This window comes from Strix uralensis, chromosome 1 (genome assembly GCF_047716275.1).
Source record: "Strix uralensis isolate ZFMK-TIS-50842 chromosome 1, bStrUra1, whole genome shotgun sequence".
Lineage (NCBI taxonomy): Eukaryota > Metazoa > Chordata > Aves > Strigiformes > Strigidae > Strix > Strix uralensis.
In genome coordinates this window covers 131,853,287-131,874,991 of record NC_133972.1, presented here as the reverse complement: position 1 = coordinate 131,874,991, position 21,705 = coordinate 131,853,287, and the positions used below count along the sequence as shown (strand labels likewise).

At 36.1% G+C, this 21,705-nt stretch overlaps 1 protein-coding gene across 1 annotated transcript in view; it reads right to left on the bottom strand.

Annotated features, from left to right (window-relative positions):
* Positions 1 to 436: 436 nt before the first annotated feature.
* Positions 437 to 21,705, bottom strand: part of RP1 (RP1 axonemal microtubule associated) — a 179,564-nt gene continuing 158,295 nt past the window's right edge. The window contains exons 48-58 of the mRNA XM_074881345.1: positions 19,732 to 19,939; positions 18,023 to 18,082; positions 17,540 to 17,718; positions 16,768 to 16,990; positions 12,083 to 12,237; positions 11,875 to 11,950; positions 9,607 to 9,685; positions 9,108 to 9,393; positions 7,480 to 7,558; positions 4,554 to 4,629; positions 437 to 1,661 (exon numbers count right to left, since the gene is read on the bottom strand). Of these exons, the coding sequence (XP_074737446.1) occupies positions 1,607 to 1,661; positions 4,554 to 4,629; positions 7,480 to 7,558; positions 9,108 to 9,393; positions 9,607 to 9,685; positions 11,875 to 11,950; positions 12,083 to 12,237; positions 16,768 to 16,990; positions 17,540 to 17,718; positions 18,023 to 18,082; positions 19,732 to 19,939 (1,476 nt within the window). The 3' untranslated portion in view covers positions 437 to 1,606. The remainder of the gene's footprint in view (positions 1,662 to 4,553; positions 4,630 to 7,479; positions 7,559 to 9,107; positions 9,394 to 9,606; positions 9,686 to 11,874; positions 11,951 to 12,082; positions 12,238 to 16,767; positions 16,991 to 17,539; positions 17,719 to 18,022; positions 18,083 to 19,731; positions 19,940 to 21,705) is intronic.

Genomic DNA, 21,705 nt, shown 5'->3' with positions numbered 1-21,705 from the left:
GAGCTAGTATTACAAACTATTAATGAAAGACATAATAATGAAACAAATCACATAATAGATCACAACAAAGTGATTCAGTGTAATGAATACTGATACTAAGTAAGTGAACTGTGCACTCTGGGGATACAATTTCAAATCCATTCCAGTGTGCGTGGTAGCAGTGTGAGCAAAAAGAGCACTTTCAGAAGGAATTGACTCTGTTCCATTGCTCACTCTGATCACATCCACCCCTTACATTAGCTCTCCCTTTGATGACGTATAACGTAGATAAAAATGAAATTACCTGCCAAGACCCATTATATGTGTTTATTATTTTTTTGTGTCAAACTAACAACTGAAATCTCATCACCCATGCAGATATCGGCCAACATTCCTCATTTCACAGAATAATGTGAGTGAATAAACACTGAACTATTAAAAAGACAGCCAGACAATGTTTCATCAGCACAGATTAGAAACTCATTTAATTCTTATAATTATAGAAAGCACATTGCTGCTACAGAACACAGTAGTGCCTTGAGGGTGAAACAGGTCTAAAATACAGATCTTCATACAGATTTTAAATTTTGAAGGTACCAAAGGTGGAGCCTTTGATTAAACAGAGGGATGCCCTATGTAGCTTATATACAATATTTGTATTCTGATCACACACATGAAACTTCAGGTGGTGTGCAAGTCACGATTTCATTTCAGACTCATCTGTATCCTAAACCCTTCCTGAGTCAATTCTGGCATGTCAAAGCCTACCGAACCAAACATTATTTTGTGCATTTATAGCTAAATATTTTTCTATTTATTGTGCATTTTCCAAAAGAACTGGTCTTTTTTGGGGAAGTAAAGGCATTCACACATACAGCATTGGAAAGCTAGTTAGTTGACTAAGAACGAGCACTGCAAAAGTCATCAAGCTGAGAAGGGAGCTGCCTAAGCCTGCCAGTAAGCTATTGCAATGTTACTGATAACAGCCTCTCTTCAGAGACCCTTTGGATCTAAAGGTTCTCAGCTGAGGTTCTGGCTCAGCTACAAGATTTTACAATCAAATGTCAGTGGGAGGCTTACTGACACAGGGTGAACTCCTGAATAACAAATTCTTTATTACTCTCTGTTATGGTCTGATAGAAAAAGGAAGCAATATATGGTAAGGCTGAAGAGTTGTGCAGTTTGCTTGGAAAATGATTTTGAGAAAATCTAAATTTCGATAAATGTTGAAATTGAAACAGATTCATCAAATTAATAAATATTGACAGATTTGACACAAGAGCTAAATTTGACTTACCCACAAATTATTACTGAAGCAAAAATGTTTGAGTATGTTACTACATATGTCTACCGTTATGAATGCTCAGATCAAGTCCACAGAGCAATGTTACAGATTTAAATTTCCAGTTTCTAAATTTCAGTCATTCAAAGTTTTTGAGCATCTCTAATAGGATTGGAATGTGGTGTTCACATTAGACATGTTTAATTTACTGTGATGTTTTTAATGCATTGTTCTGACATTCTTTCACAGAAATTAAAATACCTTCAGAATGATAAAATACAAGTAAATCAAATCAGGATGAATTTGGAGAAACAACACACTCAGAAAGAATCAGAAATCAAGCAATTATGGATAAAGTTGCACTATGGTGCGGCCATCACTTTCATCCTCAGCAAGCCACCTTAAGGGAAAAACATAAAAACCTGTCATAGACACAGCACATATAAAACTTAACAAACAGACAAATCATGAAAGCCTGCTTCTGCACCACTGGATTTCTAGGAGAGTTTTTACATTGGTTTGTATAGAAGCAGCAACCAATCTGAAGAAAATAGTGTTTGGGTTTTTTTGTATCCATATATGCATAATTTAAAAGTGTAATTAACTTTATAAATATATTTATGAAATATACATTCATTTTATTTGTTGTTCATATAGGTGACAAGTAGATTGTTTCATTGAGTGGCATAAAATCGGGATCATTTAGAGTAAGGAAACCTGTTCTGTGATAGCAGGTTATTGTTCATGTATTCCATTCCAGACACTGTTTATTTCTCATATCTCCTTGTTGGTTCACAAAATACTGAGTTGCACGGTGGGCCAAATCCCTTCTCTATAAGAGCCTATGGAGGTTTTACCATTGAATATATGGGAAAAAGGCCTGAGTCCAAAGCTCAGATAGATCGGTGTTAACTGGAATCACAGAGGCAGTTATATTAATTTCCAAAGAGTTAAAAAGCTTCTAACACTTTTGCAAGGCTTATGACAGACTACCTGATGTGATGTCTACTAAGAAGCTAGTATGGGAGGGATTCCCAGCCGGTATTGCATTAATGTAGCTCACATCTGAAGTTGCACCATTGAACAGCTGGGAGATATGGCTGAAGCTAAACAGTTCCAGGCTGAAACACAATTAATTTTGGCAGATAAAATTGCTCATGGAAGTCCCAGAGCCAAGGAAAGGTGTGATGTGTAAGCTAGACAACAGGCATTTAAATGAGTTAGTAAAGGATGCCCACCTCCTTTCAGGTTTCTCAGTGATTAATATCTTTTAGAGACAGCATTTTTATCAGAGGAGTCTTTTCTTTGTGAGAGAATGAACCCATTCCCCATTTACGCAGTAGGCTATGAGATGAGAGGCTCCATGTCTGAGCTGGAACAGGGACATGGACTTACAGTTTCCTGTATCCGAGAAGTGTCCCATAGCCTCTGGGTCACTGAGTACTCTGGGGTGGACCTCCTAATCTTCCCTACTGAAATTCTTTCATTTTGAGTAAGTAGGTATACATTAAGGTAAGGACAAGACCGTAACCCACTAAGGGCCCCACTAAATGTCCTAGTCAGCAGTCTGTAGAATCAATCTGTGTCAGTCACTCACCAACATCAACAATGTGATTCAAATTCTTGCTCCAAGTGGGTCTCTTACATACCTCTGTGTTTTTACCATAAGACTTTAAACAAAATTGAAAAAAAAAAAATCTCTGGAAAAAAATGTTTGTTGCAAGCTATCTTTTTCAAGAATCTTCCTCTGACTGGTGTGGCCTGAGAACTCTTACAAGCAAAAAAGGTGGAGTGACATCAACTAAAAATTTCATCATGGATTGTGTTGTACACCTAAGTGACATTGTGCTCTAAGGACTTTTGCTCGTGCCCACTAACCTAAATTTAGGTATCTAGAAGATTAGATAGCACCTGACCATGAGTTTGGAAGGAGTTTAATGAAGGGAAATTTAATGTTGATGGAAGAAGTTTAGTGTTGTTGAGGTTAGCGACAGCCTCACATTCTCATGACTTAGACTGTAACATCCAACTGACTATCCAAGAACTAAAAAAATGTTGCTTCTTTGGGTACAGGGTTGGGATTTGGCTTCCATGAATTGTCAAGTTAACAGAAACATTTAGAGGAAGGATAAAATTAAATATTCTTGGCTACCATTTCTGTTTTCAGACCACCAGGTAACATCCCTCTTTCTAGATATAGTGAACTTCTAAGTTTTCACACTTGTCTGTTCTTCAGATGCATTAAAGATCTATTTTACACTTAGAAAGACATAAATGTGTTTGCTTCTGTTGTTCATTCTGAAATTCTTTAAGCTGTAAACTTCATACTGCAGTGAACAGTCACTCCAAATATACCTTTCAACTTCTGAAAGTATATTGCTTCAGTTTGACACAGACTGAAGCAATACACTTTCATGTATTGCACTTCTTTTCGTACATTAGAAGTCCTTTACCCCAGCACCCCTTCATCCAAATAAACATATAAATTTAGATCATTATCCTCTTACATGACATTATAAGAAGGTTTCTTTTATCTTTACCTTATTTGCTGAATATATCTTAGACCCATACTAAGCAGACACTGAAACAGAAGGATTTTAATGTTGCTTTTGCTCAATAAAATAAATACACGACGACTTCTCCAGTTTTGTATCTATCCTGCCATATCCTACTATCTTCCCACTATCCCATATTTCTGATTCTCTCCCATGCCTGTTTGCATACCCATGATATGCTTGTCAGAGCTACATATGCACTAATACTCATGTAATGGTAGCTTCTACCTCTTGAAAATGGTATACTAATATCTTCTCTTGGTAAAGGCACTAAATTGTGTCTCTCCATCCTACAGTCATTCAGTTTTAATAACTTGGAAAAATGTAATATCTTCCTCTAAATATTCTTCTGACAAATTATTTTGAAATTGTCCAGAGGGTTCAAAAGTTACTGAGGATGGATTGGCAGGTACACAGCATGGTTTAAAAAGCCTTACTGTTTTAGGAAACCTGAAGAGAAACAACTGAGACTAAAAAGGCTACTACTAATTCTTGTTAAAAAGAAAACAGCACCTACAGAGCAATGATGAACCAATTATAGAACCACAGAATACTTCACGTTGGAAGATCATCTAGTTCCAGCCCCACTGCCATGGGCTTTCCACTAGACCAGGTTGCTCAAAGCCCCACCCAGCCTGGCCTTGAACACTTCCAGGGAGGGGGCATCAACAACTTCTCTGGGCAACCTGTTCCAGTGCCTCATCACCCTCACAGTAAAGAATTTCCGATCTACTGACCTGTTGCAGTTGAAGCAATACACTGAATTCCTAGATGTATCTGTGATTTCCACTTTTTCCAGAAACCAGCCACTTGCTGTAGAAGGGAAAAAAGAGCAAATTTAATATAACCGAAACACAAATAAAGCATAAGAAAGGTTTCTGATTTCATTTCCAAACCCTGTGTGGTTTAGTATTTCTAAATGTATTCAATATCAATAATAAAACTGAAATGTAGATGATTCAAATTACTACCAACTTCTCTCAGTTTTACAGAGAAGGTCTTTGATGTTTTTGACAGAAAATATAAAGGAAGATTTTTATTACAACTTAACTCATTTTTCCATATTGAACAGAACAGGAAGAAAGACAAATGAAACAGAGTGCATGGTAATATTGAACACTTTCTTGAAATCCCATTTTGCCCTTTTCAGTACTCTGAAATGCACTCAAAGTACACCCCTGGTGGGCTTTGATCTTCAGTGTCCGCCAAAACAATAAGAATAGATGGACTTCATCAGTAGATGTAATTTTTTTAATGATAACCCAAGCCCTTAAACAATAGGAAAACAGAAATTCTACTACTCCTTTCTAATTAATACATTTATAGTTATATAAACTAAGTGGTGAATCTGAATGCTTCTCATATCCATATTTCTCCAGCAGTCATGATTCAGAATAGCATCTCCATTTAGGCCAATACTCACATCTGTTTTAGCTTTAAGAATGTATGTAATATTCTGCTACAATCTCCTATTTTGCTGTATGAAGAATACCTTCATTCTTGTGCTATAGAATTTTATTTCATAGAATATTAAAATATGAAGATTTTAAAAATAAAGCTTTATTATACAGTGTTTGTGCTGACATCTTTAGTCATGTTTGCCAATGCAAATACTTAATGACAACATTTAAAAACTAATTAGGGTCATACTGCTAGTGGCTGAAAACCTTTTGGTACTCTTTGCATGTCCTAGAGATAAAACAGTATGTCCTAACAAATTATTTGGGTTTTCAAATATTTGGACAAAGTACTAAATAGACTAAAACCAATAAAAATATTTTTATTTGCAAGTAGGCTAAAAATTTAATATAAAAATATTTGCAAATTGTACCAATTTAGATAAAACATAAAGGCATAGCAATGTTCCTCACTTTTCATGGATATTTTCAAAAAATTAGCTAAAATAACTAGGCCATAATAAAAACTACATTTTTCATCTTCAATTCGCGAGAGTCATTTATTGATATTGTAAAGTATTTTTGGAACTTCTTTAATGAAATCTTGTGGATGGTTTAATATATCATAGACTCTACTTGGAATATATGACCTTTCATGAAATCTCTGTAATTCAGAGTCAAGATTATCAGCAATAAAAATTTGCAGTCTCTCAAATTTACACGGCACTTTACAAATGAATATAAAGGCATGTTTGCTTTCTTGAAAAGTTTAAAATCTAATGCTTTATCCTTTATTGACAAAACTCTAGCAGACCTCACTGAAATCTCCAGGTATGGAGAAATCTAGAGACAGCTAGGAAAGATTAGCAAACAGATGAAACATTTCAAAGAGGTGTTAAATTTTGAGGATGCTTGTGAGGATAACAGCTGATGTGACAAAAGACACTTGGAGATAATTTCAGAGAAAAATTTAGAGGAAGGTAGTCATGGATGTAAAATGAATCAACACACACCAGCTGTGCAAGGAAGGCAGTATTAGTAGCTATGTGACGTTGATCAGGACACAGGGAGGAAAGATAATCATGTTGTTGCTAGTTTGGGACCCAGGAAATAAAAGTTCAACCTATATTTCCCCTGCAGACTTCTGTGCAAATCTCAGAGTGCTAAAAGTCTGATGGTGTGGAGTCCCCTTCCCAGATCAGTTCTAAGTTGAATTGTCTGCCTGTACAGCGGCTAACACGAATAAGATGAAAGTCAGCAGGAGGATTTTATTTATTATAGGTATTTCAAAAGGTTTGGTGTTTTTTCTTTTTGAGTTTTCAATACCATAACATGTACAACATGACTGGGTAGTAAGAAAAAAACCTGTTCAGGTTTTCCCTGAATAGGAACTGCTATTTGTGGAATTTTGCTTGGTTCATCCTAGATATGATTAAACCCTTGCAACCTTATAGTGGCTCATGCACTTAGATAAATTGGGTTTTATTAAACCTAAGCCTATTTCTTTCATAGAGGTTAAGCAAAATTCATCTGACTAGAATATCTCAATACAATCAGACCTTTCTGACTCAAGCTGTACATTGCCTGCAAATTCCATTTATATATGTATATCTCTAGGGTTTTTTAGCACCACTAAATGTAAGCTCAAAATATTATATGCCCTAGTCTCCCATCTTACTTTTTTGTAAAATTCAGGTTTTAGAGTTTACGTGTAATACCCTGCACATAGAAACAGATTCCATTGTCATGTGTGGGAGTGTACTGTAGCCACATCCTAACAACATCAGGTCAAGACCTGGTACATACTAGTGTTCTCCTCATAGTTTAACTTTCACAAGAAGAAGAGCCAGATGTGTGTCAGAGGGAGATACAGCATGCTTTGATTAGAGCACCAAATTTGCCCAAACATTTCTTAGATAATGTTCAAAGCATGGAAAGTTTAGCCTGGAGTTTGAAAATTCAATCCTATGTTATTTAAGACATCTAATAGGAGTTTTGGCTGAGCAATGTTTGAAGAATAAAACCTTCTGAGGTTTATGCTAACTAGATCTTTGTTAGAAAAAAATAAAAATCAAGGTAAAGTCAAGGGAAATGTGATAGAGACAGAGGGGGTGTAAGCAGAAGCAGTCAAACTGACCTCATTTGTGTACAGATTTGTATTAGCTAGCTGTAGCAGTAGCATGACTTCAAAAACCTTTCCAAATGTCAGGCAGATCTTTAAGCAGATGATTTTTACAAGGCTGTTGAACGCATGCAGTATACTCACCAAATCCTTTCCCATCGTGACCAATTTCAATTGAATGTAGGCTGCCTAATTTTTTGGTCTTAATCTTGAATGTATCAACCTTTAATATTAAAATACATTTATTAAAAAAATATACCAATGTCTGGAAACTTACACATTTGTTTAGGTCAGTTCTGAGGCTAATTCAAATGTAATAATACCAATTCAAAATAGGTGGCTGACACCTGATGTGGTTTGTTTTCCTTGCTGAAGATCTGTGGTATAAATCGTCTCCTACTAGGTCTCAGTTTTTCAACTTAAAGTAGGACAATCCCTACCTTTTTCCTGACTTTCATCTACCAGAAAAATGTTTTTGCTCTGTTATGAATTCTCAACTGATATAGACTTCTAAAATGTTTTCAGTATATGATACATAAATATATATTCAGGAACATAAAAGATAAAGGCTTTTACTACATGTACCATTATGTTTTTCAAGTATTACATATTTTAATTTAAAATATTATCTTGTTTAAATTACAGATTTTTTTAAAAATTAGATCCTTTTTTTCAGAAGACATTGGACATCACTGGCTACCAATTGACTTAGCTGGATTGCTAACAGGATTTCTATGCATCTACTCTTCAAAGAGCAATGATACCTCCTATGTAGTACTAGGTGAAAGGAAGTACTATTCAATACACTTTCTTACTTGCTCCTTGTGCCTATAGGTAGCTAGATTTATTAACCTCCTCAGTGTGGAAGAAATACATGGGTAAAGATCTTTTAGAAGGTATTCACAGACATCCTAGCTGAAGAAACTCGGACCAACCGCAAGTAACAAGATGTTTAGTACTGCTGGAGATAATGAGGTAGATCTCATAAGGAAGATATTTTAACTGGAGTTTTAATTATTCAGTCATTACCTTTCAAGAAATCCACAGGAGAAAGATATGGAAAATATATTTATTTCTTGCTATATAAGGGTAACCATCATTACACTCCATTGCACAGGTGGTGAGCAAATGGAGCAATTCCTTTGCCAGACTAATATGTTTATTAAAATAGAAGAACATTCTGCTAAGGTACTAGGACATCATGCAGAGAATCGGCATTCTTATGCAAATATCTGTATCTGAACGAGGGGTCTCTGAATAGCCTAAAGCATGATAGATATCAGAATCAGGTTGATGTGCATGGTTCCATTTTATCTGGTTATAGGCTTATACATGCAGTGAGGCTCACAGCATCAGTTTCCATGGCAAAGTAAAATGATGGGATGTAAGAGACTGATGTATTCTCAAGCACAATATTCAAAGTTTGTGCAACCACAAGGAATACTGCACATATATGCACATGCACAGGCAGTGCATGTTGTGCATTTCAGATCAAGGAAATGCATAAGTGGGCAGATGAGTGGATGCAATATGAAGACATATTTAGGACTAAGAGACAGAAGAGCAACAGAGTCAGCTAGATAGGATAGAAGTTAAATGTCCCTTGGTTACTCTGGTGAAAAGGTGAAACACAGACATAGCTGAGACTATATCTCATCTAGTGATGTGGAAAACAGGATAAATGCCTTAAACTCTATACAGATCTTGCATAGATTTAAAGTTTGCTTTCCCAGTCCAGAAATGGACACATCCTATAAAATCTATGTACTTACTTTTCCTCTTTCAAAGGGGTCTTGATGATCCAGTGACTGAGAGAGTTGAAATACCTCAGATTTTTCCTCATTCCCAAATAAAATAATATGCACATTGGCATCAGTCCCTGCTCCTCTTTTGTCGCCCGTGTATACTTTAATAGTATACTCTGTCAGATTTCTTGCTTGACTACCTTCTTCATGTAAGTTGTTATCTATGTCATTCTTTTGTTTGTCTCCTCTAATAACAAAAGATACTGGGATTTCTCTCTGTATTTTTGGCTTATTTGCATCCACAGAAAAAGCTCTGGAAAACAAAACCACGTATGTAAGTAAATCATAAGTTAAATCAAAAAAATCCCATGCATTTATGTGGGACAGTTAAAGATGGACTTATTTTAAAAATATCCATTGACTGAACCACTCTGTGACAGTAATTTTAATTCAATGCCAGCTCAGTGTTTTCAACTATTATACTTCAAATGATTAAAAAATTACTAGCTTTACATAATATACTTACTCATTCACTTCAAATACATAGATAGGATGCTCCTTTACAGCTTCTTTCAAATGCAATTTTTTAATGTCCAGTTTGCAGTCTACAAAGAAAAAAATAAAGTATAGTGAAAATGTCATACTGCATGTCAAGGGATTAAGTAGAGTCTGTTGTTGAGATAATGGTGTCATGCCTACTATATTAAAACATCATTTATTAATTCATTTATGAATACCAATGACTGACTTAAAAATCCTGGAATCATCATAACATTCCTTATTTTGTTCTTATTTGAAACCTCAACTTAGAAATTCAGGAGCAAGCATTTCCTTTGTCTTAGTGAAGCAAGGGAGTGTTGTCCTCACTGTCCTTGGACAGGCATGCAGAAAAGATTCAGCATGACTCAGGCAGACTCATTCGAGGAGGAAGAGCAGAAATACATATCTGGTGCTTCCTCCTCAGTGACTGTTTGACAGGAGGGTTGGAGCTCCATCCCACATGCAGCACAAAGAGGATCTTGATAGACAGCAGGTATGAAGGAAGTTCAGCAACTTACTCTATACCTCTGCTGTTTGAGAAAGATTGCTCTCTGACTTGGCCTTCCTTTTGAATTTTCTGCTGGGGACTTCAGCTACATGTTGTCTATAACACTGGCCTGAATCTCTTGCCACTAATTAGTCATGAAGACTATTCATTTTCCCTTCTATTATTTTTCTCTTCAGTCCTGTTCAGCAAACTGCATCTCAATATCTTCTACTACTGTCCAAGTCCCTTTAATTATATCAATAGGAGGCTAAGTTAATAGGCTCAGGCTTCTGGGGAGGAATCCAGGACATCATGTTGCACTCATGACCTGCCCAGACAGCGCATGGAGAGAGTCAGGAGCTTCAGGAAGAGATTTCAAACCACCTGATGTTAAAACCTGCTCAGATACTGGAAGAAGCATAAATGCATTAGAGCAACACTCTGCCTGGGCCAACCAGCCCTGCAGGGTACATCTGACTTTATACACTAAAGAGGTTTTGTGTTTGGAGATTTTTGGTTCAAAGTCTTGGTCCAAACTAGTGTCAGTCCAAGCAAGTTTAGATACAATATGGACACCCTTACTCATCTAAAGTGCTTTATCACCTAAGTAACTCCTCTGGAAGAAATCTATTATACATCTGCCCAAACCTCTCTTCATAACACACACAGAGCCAATGTGCCCCAAATTCCCTCCTTTGTGAATCATGTTCTCAAATGGAACTGGAAGAATCTTGCCTGTCATGCTCTCTGTGATGCCCTTTGGCAACATGCAATTGCCATATTCAATGACTGTCAGTCAGACAGATGGCTGTAGTTAACTTTCACAACTGAAGCTATGGGAAAAAATGTAGTGAGCTATACGTCTTACTCCCCAACAGCAGCATGGCAGGGCTGTCCCTCTCCTTCCCTTCCCCTCTATAGTAACTGCAGCTCCCCACTGTGCCTCCTCTGAAGCCCCAGCAGCCGAGGCAGACCATGCTGTGGTGCAGGATGTGTTGACCAGTATGTACACACTTACTGCCCAAACATCTTTGATATCTATACACCTTTTTACAGATTTGGTTGAAATTGGGTGGTGAGTCTAGAAGGTAACTATGACAAAAAAATCAGCTAAAGGGCAAACATAGAACCCTTGTTTTCCTAGAAAACTGTCTGAAAATGGTCAACTGTAATACATAGTAAGTAACAATTTGCAATTGTATAGCAAATTTCATTAAAGGACTTTACAATTAATTCTTTGAATATTCCTTAGTAGCATGATAGCCATCCTACAGATAAGGCAAAGAGATGTTAAAGTTATGATGATTTTAATGAAATTCAGTGACAAAACTGCTGATTGCCTAATAGGGATAAAATCCCCCTCTGAATGTCACAGGGAGAAAACAGAACAGGTGGGGAAAACAGTGAAAATAACTGAATCACAGAAGGAAAATTAAACAATATCAGTTTCTTATGTGAGTTATAATTATTCTCCTGGATCACATATTAATAGATCACATATTAATTGCAGAGTATAATTATTCATCTTAATTTTCTGTTTTTCTTTCTTGTATGGAAAGGAATACTTTACTTTCTTGACACAATAATGATATAGCCTTTAGATCCAAGGATTTTAATGTGTCAAAATGTAGAATTTTGCTTTATAAAATATTACCTTTTAGCAAAAATAGCAAAAGGAAATTAATCAGGATTTAACTCTAACTGATTTCAGGAGGCTAGCTGTGTGATCCACATCACTGACTTTAGAGAGCAGCAAAAGTACTTTACCTGTTTTACTGCTGATCAAAAGAACAACTTTTTCCAGTTCTCCCAATTCAACAGCATCCATGATAACTAGAAATGACTAGAATAAAATTATTCAGTATTACAATCTTAAACTATATTATTTAAGTGTATAGGAAGATTTGGAAAGAACATATAGAAAGTGCAAGAATGGATTAAAGGATAAATTTTAAAGTACTTTAAGACAGATTACCTCATTGTCCTCTCCCTGCTGGACATTCTGCAACGACCAGAGAAGGGATCTGTCCCCTGTGTCACCATGGGTACCATATATACATGCAGCCATTTGCACTAAATTTCTCTCACTCAAAATATTTCTAGAAAATACTGTTAGATGATATGTAACCACTGCAATATCAAACAGAAAGAGAACTTGTTAAGACTGCCACAACATTGTGCAGCTATTTGACAACATAGCAATGTGCAGTCAGATATAATTAAAAATTCAAACACTTGAAAATTACAGTAAGATTCAAAAATTTTCAATTTTTTCCTTAATTTTGTCCTGTAACTATGAACACTGGTGATGCTGACAACTTTATATAAATTAGAGAAAAGCATGCCTGTGCTTTATGCTGTTTGTAACAGTAGCACATTATGGAAAAATTACCAGAGTCAGTTGCCTTTTTCTTTTTAATGGCAAATGCCTGATAGATAATATCCAAATAAGTCTCAGACTCATCAATCACTTTTGGGACCTTTACAAAGACGAATTTTAGCTGGGTAGACAAGTCCTTCAGACTTCATCATCTAAGAGGTGGAGAGAGAAGCTCCTTGCGTGTGAGTCAGAGCACCTAAGTTGCTGCTTTGAACTTCACTATGACAGAGCATATCCACTGACTATAGAGGGAGCTCAGGAAGACAAGTCTATTTCAGCTGAAGTTGTCACCCATGAATTTGTGCTGTTTGTGATTTATGCAATGGTTATAGTTATTTAATGGAAGACGATATGACAATATCTGAACCCCTTTAAAAATAAATGCATACACAGAGCATCTGTTTATATTCATTTACATTTTACTCATAGAACCAAATGATGTGACAGTCCTGAATATTTACCTCTTCTAATCATCTACTTATCATCTCCTTTTTATTACTGTAGATGCTGTGGTAGAAGGGGATGAATCCTGACCTTGCAGAAGGCTTCTGTGGAATGTGGCTCAGAGCTTAGATCAGTGAGACACCTATCCCATAGACGACTGTGTGTATAAACAGACTATCTGTATCCTTTGGAAGTCAGGAAGGCAAAGTCCAAGTAAAACAGATAACAAGTTGTTATTATCAGCTTCCAGATCTAATGATCATCTAAAATACCGAGTTCAGGACAAGAATCAGTTCTGTTCTATGGGCCTTGCCCGTCTCCCCAACATCAGCAACAGGAGAGAGAAGACAGACCCTTGTTGCATGCTTACTGCAGCTGAGTAGGTGCATGGAAAGAAACCCATAGTGCCAAAAAGGCATTTAGTTTTACCTATTAAGGTAAAACTTAGTAAAACCCTAAGTTTAAACAGCTAAGTTTAAGATGGAAATCAAAAATTAATGCTGCCTAAGAAAGAACAAATTATGGCATGGTAAGATATAAGAGAAAAAATTGAATACAAGGACTGTATGGAATATGGTGGGTGGTGTTACAATGAAGATGAAGCTTTAGAAGACAAAACAATACACTTGATCAGGGATGCAATGCAGTGAGTGGGTCACTACACAGAACAAAGAAGCCTGTGCAGTGCTATTTTTGGCTATAACTCGGATTTTCTAAGTGTTGTCTTTTTATTTTACTTGACCTCTGTTTGGCCACAGTCTTCCAGATCTGAAACTTGAGAAGTGAGGCTGGACCAGCCCAAAACAAGAGTGAAAGGATTTCATTTGGAAGGCTTGTTTCTTGTATCACTGTGTCAGAGAGCAGCAAGAGTCGGCCTGCCCCACAGGGGTGGACAAGACAGGAGCTGAGCACGACCCCAGCACAGGCAGGGCCCTCACTGACCAGGTAACAGTCCTGCAGCATCTGCATGTGGCAGGCAGAGCTGTCAACAGTCCCAGATGCAGCAAGCAATGAAAAATATCTGGGATCCATCCTGGCGGTCAAGACAGAAGCAGCAGGAGAAAGGGCCAGAGACAGGACTGAAAATAAGGCTACAACATAGGTCCAAGGTCCATCCAGAAGACAGGGTCAGAGAGAGGACTAAAGACAGATGCACATCTGACGTATCATCTGATCTTAAATGGACATCCTAAGCCCATCATGGCTAGAGGTTCCTGGCCAAGGCAAGTAAGATCTATTGTCTTATCATGTCCCTGACACACTGTAGTCAACTAGATTAAGTTGAATAAACTTTGGTTCAGGTTTTACAGTGGATAGAAGTCGCAGAGTACATTGTACAAAGAAGGGCAATTGAAGGAGACTAATGTAGGCAAGGGAAGAGGGCTAAAGTCTTTGTTCAGGTAGTGGGATTGGACCATCATAGGGCAAATGTGGGCAAGTAAGCTTTTATCTCTGTAGTGTACTGAATAGATTGGAGAGGGGAAAGATGAAAGAAATCTCTGAAAAGAAGTTACATACAATAAGGATAACATACATGAATGTTATAAATCCATTAATTTTATAACATTCTAATGATTTCATAATCTCAGTGTGAATTATAGCTCTGTGTTAACTGTGGAAATAATCAGCTATTTGAAAGTAGAATAATGCATTTTTATTTCATCTTTTAACTATTTAGTTGTTTTGCCTTAAAAGCTACAATAGTGCAAAATTCACCTTCTGTACAGCCCTGTATGTGAGAGAAAAAGAGCACCATTTCATCCCTGGGGATTCCTGAGGTGTAAGCAGCTCAAAGGAAGGTACAGTGAAGAGAAACTATATATGTACATACTCAGCTGGAGGCCTCTCCCCATTAATGCACCCAAAGGCACATGTGTGCACAGCCAGACCTCGAGGGTCTACACTGTATTTTATCAACTGTGTTTTGATGGTTTCAGTTAGCCATTAGCATATGCTTCATCACAGTCCCAAGTACAAAATAAAAAAAAGGAAAAGGTAACTAAGAGATGAACTACTAAGGCACTCTATGAATGACAGAGCTGTATCTGAAATTTAACAACACATGGCTTCTGGTTAAGGTGATTATGATCAGCTGCTTTCCATTCCAATTAACACAATACTTGTTTTGCTTTTAGCTGAGAAAAAGAAAACCAAGGAGAAAATAAATTAGATTTTGAAAGCTGACAGAAAAGCAGATCTGTTTTGCACAATAAATTGCAAGTAAGTTTGTGAGTAAAGGATCACTTTGAACTCCTTGTGCCACCTGCTGTGGAGCTGCTTAAAGCTCTTTTGGACATAAAATGGCAAAGATTTGGGGGAATATGTTTTTTCACTGTCCTAGTTTTTTTCTTCACTGTGGTTACAAATCCCTCCTTGAAGACTTCTAAAGCATGTGTGGAAAGAAATAAATGCAACAGAGATGAGCTATTTTGTTTGTTTGTTCTTTTACCTAAAGACATAGGTAATATAATACCTATATCTTTTTCTGTGATTTTTTTACATCTTCATCTCAAAGCACTTTTCAAAGAAGGTAAATATTAAAAAAAAAAAAAAAACAAACAAACAAACCCCAAAGAATGGGGAACTTATTTTTTCAACCAAGAGGTTGGTTGAACTGACAGAGCCAGTGTCAGAATCAAGGTCGTGAGAGTTCCAGTCTCGCTGCCCATTTTTCACCTACACTGCATCTTTCTCTCACCATTTCTGTGTGCTTGTACATGTGTCTTGAATACTTCTGCATGTGACAGCAATCAGTCTTTTGCAAGGGGCACACTCATGTGCTTTATGTTAATTTGAAGGTCCTCTTTGTTTCAATCTTGTGTATAGGAGATGAAAGCCATTAAGCCCTGCTCTGTACCCACACTGTGCAAGTCTTCAAACAAAAATAACAGCTCTAAGCAATATAAAATTTAAAGCCTAAATACAAAATTTAAATTTTCAGTTGCACTCAAAATATGCAAAAAACCCCTCAACCCCTGTTAATTCTACTGAGATTACTTTCATGCTTACATTTAGACACATGTAAACACCTCACTGAAACTGGGCCATAAATTTCAATCCAAAGCACATTGGGGTAGTTCATTTAACACCTACTTCAGCTCACTTTGGGTGAACTGCCTTGTTCTTTGCTCAGGTAACTCATTTGTGTTCTGCATAAAACTCAGATACAAATGATTTGAACATTAACTAATAGTATTTGGTCTGTTTATTAAATTGAGAATTGTTCTGTCATATGTTGGCATTCAGTAAGCATCACATTGGAATAATATGGAAGATATGGTGGATTTTAGGTGAAAGGGTTTCTTTTATTTTGCTTAACAAAGGGGACATATGTAAGGCAACTGTTGAGTTAATTTTAACAGGCATAAATATTTTGAGTATATAAAGATAATAAAGCTGATGCTTATATGTAGTTTTGAGCTGTTGTTTACTGAGAATCTTTGGAATGTGCAAACAAAAAAAAATCGCTTAATAGTAAATGAGCTATAAAAAAATCATGTTGTTAATATCAGTAATATGAGCAGCTGAGGACTAAAAAAGGAAAATAGAAATATTAGAATATTGCAAGAAAGGGATATTTCTTATAAAGCGTTCTTTGTAGCCTATAATAATAGTTCTGTGCAATCAAATGAATATTGCATTTCTTACTTTATGGTACAGAAATTAAGCTGAGTGGATAGTATTTTCCTTCATACATTTTAAATTCTTGTCCAGACTTTATGAATCATTAAATAAAGACAATAAAATTTACTGTTTTGATAAAGGTTTCAGTTGTAATATTAGGACATGTTAACCTCCCGGACCACTCTACTGCTTTAAAGTAGATTTATACCTACCAGAAAGTGCTTCCTTTAATGGCCACTCTACAGGGAATTCAATCCATCTGTCTCCATTAAGAGAAAGAGGAAGTGTTTTATTTACGGTGAGACTAAAGGTATCCAGGGTTGATATGTTCTGCATTTTAAAGTAAGGAAGAGACAACTGGGATATGCTGTTTTCCAAACTCTGGAGACCAAGTCTCACTTTATAAAGCATTCCCAAATCAGATGGTAAATGTATCTAGGAATCAACAAAACAATGAGTTAGCATCCAAACAGAGATATGTAGATATATGCATATCTAATTTACAGGAAGAGAGGAAGTTTTCTCTAAAGGGGTCAGCACAGACCTAGCCTCATTTACATCAGTCTTGGCTCTAAAAGTCCCATTGAGTTCAAAGGCAGCAGAACCAGGTTGACTGTAAGCACTTATGGAAATATTAGCTTTATACTCTAGAGGCATTCATTGTAATTATTCTATCAAATTCAAATTACTTACTGCACTGATTTCTAAATATGAATACTTAATGGTAATGCCATTTAAATTGATCTGCATTATTAACTATGACTATATGTTGACCAAAAAAAAAAGAATATGCTTGATCATCAAGAACTTGAGAAAGCCAAAAATTAAAAATGAAATCTGGTGTGCAACTAAATATTTCAGTTCTGCTTTTCTTGAATATTTAAACAATAATATCTGCAATATTTACAGCTCTACATGATTATTTCTCTTTTAAAGGAAACTCAAAGAAAATTTAAATATAGACAAATCTATATATTATTTTACATCATATGTTATTTGGTTCTTAGCCTGATGTTCCACTTTGTTTTCCATGGAAACCAGATTTGACTTGCCGTTGCTTCCATAAAAAACCATAACCAACTTGGATATATTTTCTGACAACTTTTCAAAGTCTGTTTTTGTTTCTTCTTGATGTTTTGTGAAATAAATCCTCCATCTGCCTTCTGAGCAAATAAAATAAGGAAAATAAAAAGAAGAAAAAAAGATGTTTCTGTTTTCATATGTTAACCAAGGTACCTGAGATAAAATTCCTAAGACATGTCTTAGTCTACATGGGGAGCATTGATATATAAGCTTTTCATCTGGGTGCTCATCAGCTCCCTAAGTATATTGCCATTTCTTACTATTACAAAGGGGAAAATATTGTCAGTACTAGTAAGTGTAATGACGTATTGTGATGAAAATATTCTCACATTATTATTTCAGAACTGATGAATAAATCAGTCGATGTAATGGCAGAAGTTATACCTGAATTCATTTGCTCTTTTCCTAAAGGCCAGGCAGAAGTGCTCCTCCTCTCCTGAATTTCTAATTAAAAAAAGATTGAAGACCAAATTAATACTTTTGTAGGAACAGTGTCTAAATTATAATAAATGCCTGTATTCATCTCTAGCGAGGCAATTGACTAATATATCATTTAGATGAAAGATTTAAATAGGAAGTGTACAATGTGATTTTCTACTTAAGCATCATCTCCTACATATCATCCTATTTAATGAACTGACTCTAGAGCTAGCTCTTTACTATGAAATAGGTGTAACATGAAGATTCAAGTATTTTTCATTTTAAAGCATTTCTGTTTCATTTATACAATTTATGCTGTGGATGAATCAGAACTAATTGGATGTTTTTAATGCCCATTTTAGGGGCTGATGTTCCTCCCACTGATATTAGCTCCCATTGATTTCAGTGGGATTTGGTATAGACCAAAATACTTATAAACATTAAATAGAGGCCTGAACCAAAGATGAAAAGCCTTCTTTTGAGATACAACCAAGTTTGGATTTGCCAATTATTGTATAAAAAACCTCATAGGAACACTTGCTCCTTCTACCAAATCAATGCATCGTGGTAGAAACAGAAACTTTAAAAAAAAAAAAATTGAATAAAAACATGTTTTATAACCTTAAATACACTAAATATTCCTATATTTTATTCAGAAAGGTCCCAACATATGATCTAAAACAAAGCTGAAATTATTTGCTTTTGCAAAATAACAGCTTTGTCCTTTTCAGCTTTCAAATGATCAAAAGTTAGAGATGATAAAGCAGAGGAAATGGATTGCACTGGAATTCTACACAGTCTCAACCGGTTATTGCTAGACAAGCACCATCATGCCAATGCCACTATGGTGAGCAAAGATGCCCTGGGATTTATGAGGAGAAGAACTAGAATATTTTCTGTAATCTAAGGACTCATCTATACCGTCTATTTACTTCTCTTAGGGGCAGGATCATAATACATCAGTCTTAAAGGTACATGCTGGGCTTTGGTCGCCTACTGATCTGGTTGGGGTTGTGCTATGGTTCCTTCCTGACTTGCACACCAGATTGTGTTTGTTTTGAAACCACGGCACAGTGAGGGAGGGCACACATTCCCATCTTGTCTTGGCAAAGAGTGCAGTCACAGGCAATGGGGTCAAAACTGTTCCTCTGTGGACTGATTACCCACATGATGTCAGTCAAAAGTATGTCCAGTTTCAGGCAAAACCTATCCAAACAGTGTGGCATAAATAATGTAAAACAGTCTTCTTGAACACAATGCAAGCATTTTCTCCACGGATTAAACACAGTCTGCCCTGCTATTTACCTCATTTTCACTATGCCTAACAAGTAGCTGGCAGAGGTATTTGAAGCTTAAAAAATAGTTTGTAAGTAAGTGGCAAAGTAGAAGTAAGACTTGGAGAGGCAGCAATTTTTAACGAGAATAGGCCAAATTTGTTGCCATTTATGCCACTGTAAATCTGGAGTAACAAAGCAGAAATTATCCCCTGGCAAACAGTGGTTATTAAATGGTACTAAAAACCAACAGTGTTCAGACACACTAATTCCCTATATAATGACAATGTTCTACTGGAATGTTTTAAACCATAACTTGTTTATGGAAGCAAATCACATAGCGTCAATGCAGTTTGGAACGAATTTCTTAGCAAATGAGAGTTTGAAGATAATATTGACCTGTGGCATTCAGAGTTACTGAGGCAGATCTTTTTCCATCGCGTCTGTCTTTTAGCCATGTTTGAGCCATGAACAATGTTCCTGTTCCTGAAGCTGCTGACTCTTTCACAACAATCTTCTCCAGAAGCCAGTCAGAGCCTTTCCCTTTTTCAACCACCATCCGTTGCAGAGTCCCAACATCTACTGCTTCCACTTGAAAAACATCCACCTGAAAAATTCAGAATCAAAAAGACGTGGAAACAGAACCATTGAACTAAATTAATGGTGTATTTTGAAATATGAAAGTGCAAGGAAAATTAGGATTATTTTTCTCATTAATTCAATAAATACCAACAGAACAGAGATGACAAGTTTAAACTCCTGCATTAAGCAGTATTCCCTTTGTGGTTCTGCAATTTACTGTTAAACCACCTGTTTCCCCACACTGATCGATCAGTTGCTTATGCTCACTTCCTGAGAGATTTTCCTTTCCAAATTTCACCTTTAATGATTTACAGGGATTCTATTACTCTCAACAAAATAGGCCCCCAGGGCTCCCGTTTGAGGGATTAAACGCAGGGAATGACAAGGGCAGATTATTCTCTTAGGAAAGAATGACAAACTTGGTCCCAGATTTGAATTAACTTGTAGGGTTAGTTTCAATAAAAGTAATTGAATTTTTAAAAAAATATTAAAGTTATGTTTAAATAACTTCTACTATTCTCTATCAGTTAAAAAGTCCACAATATTTTTAGAATATTTAGAACACTGAAGTAAGCTCCCTAAAGAAAATGGTGAGATGTCAAACATTAAACATTTTCACAATATGTGATTTTGGCTTTTTGTGGGTCTAACACCTACTTCCTCAGTTGGAAAAGAGATTAATTTCTTGGCATAGAGACCTTCCACCTGCTTTCTTTATAGATTTATGAATTATCATCTCATTTCTATTAGGGTTGATAACTGGTAAAATCTAGTGTAATTTGTGATGGAATTTCCAGCATGACTTAAAGATATAAAGATGTTTTTGAGGGGACTGGATTGCGATAATGATCAAAAACACTTGAGTCCTGAGAAGTCTTCTCAACCCAATTCACACTGAAGTTGCTCAGCCAGAACAAGGGGGCAGCAATCCTTATTCAAAGGATTATGCAGAGATGAAACAGAGAAAAGCAGTTCTCTTGCTCTGCCAGTCTTCCCTGTTTTTCAGGGAAAAATATGTTTTCCAGATGAAGAACTGATGAAAGATTTGTGTCACCAAGAGCAGCCTGACCAGCTTGCAACTTAATAAGACCCACCATAAGTTAAAATATTGACCTTGAAATTACAAATAATATATGGCCATCCATTTGAAAAAAGAATCCCCAGAAACAGAAAATTTTGAAATATTTTCTTCTAATTTTTCATTAATGTGAAATGTGAATGTGTGTGTTTGTGAATTAAACCTTTAACAGTTTCTTTAAAATAATCACCAATTCGTCACTGATTTACTTCATGGCTTCTTCTAGACTGAAAGGTAGTATTACTCAAAAACTACTATGGTGAATGAACTAACCGTCACATCTGCACTGTCACCCCTAAGTTACTGTGTGAAGTGGGAAAATGAGAACAGCACGCTGACAATGATTTTAAGGAAAAAGTGTTAGAGAGGCACTTGACTAGCTATACCTCCTTATGATAAGTCAAGGTTATCAGCTGTTCAGTGAATTTAGACTGGCAAAAGCATAAGATGAAAATTAAGGTTCTTGGGATAATGTCCTGCAGCAGCAGAGCAAATACATTGGAAGGGCTGAAATTCTAGATGGAGTGCAGCACTGCAGGGAAAGAGGATTTTCACATTTCCCATAGTTAAGTCAAAGTAATGCTTAGTGTCAACACGACAATTATATTTTGTTACTTGTTGAACTACTTTGATGATTGAATACTATTAATCTGAACTCTTAATTTACCTTAATTGTGGTATGAGTTTGATCACTGCTTTATTATATCTTTAAT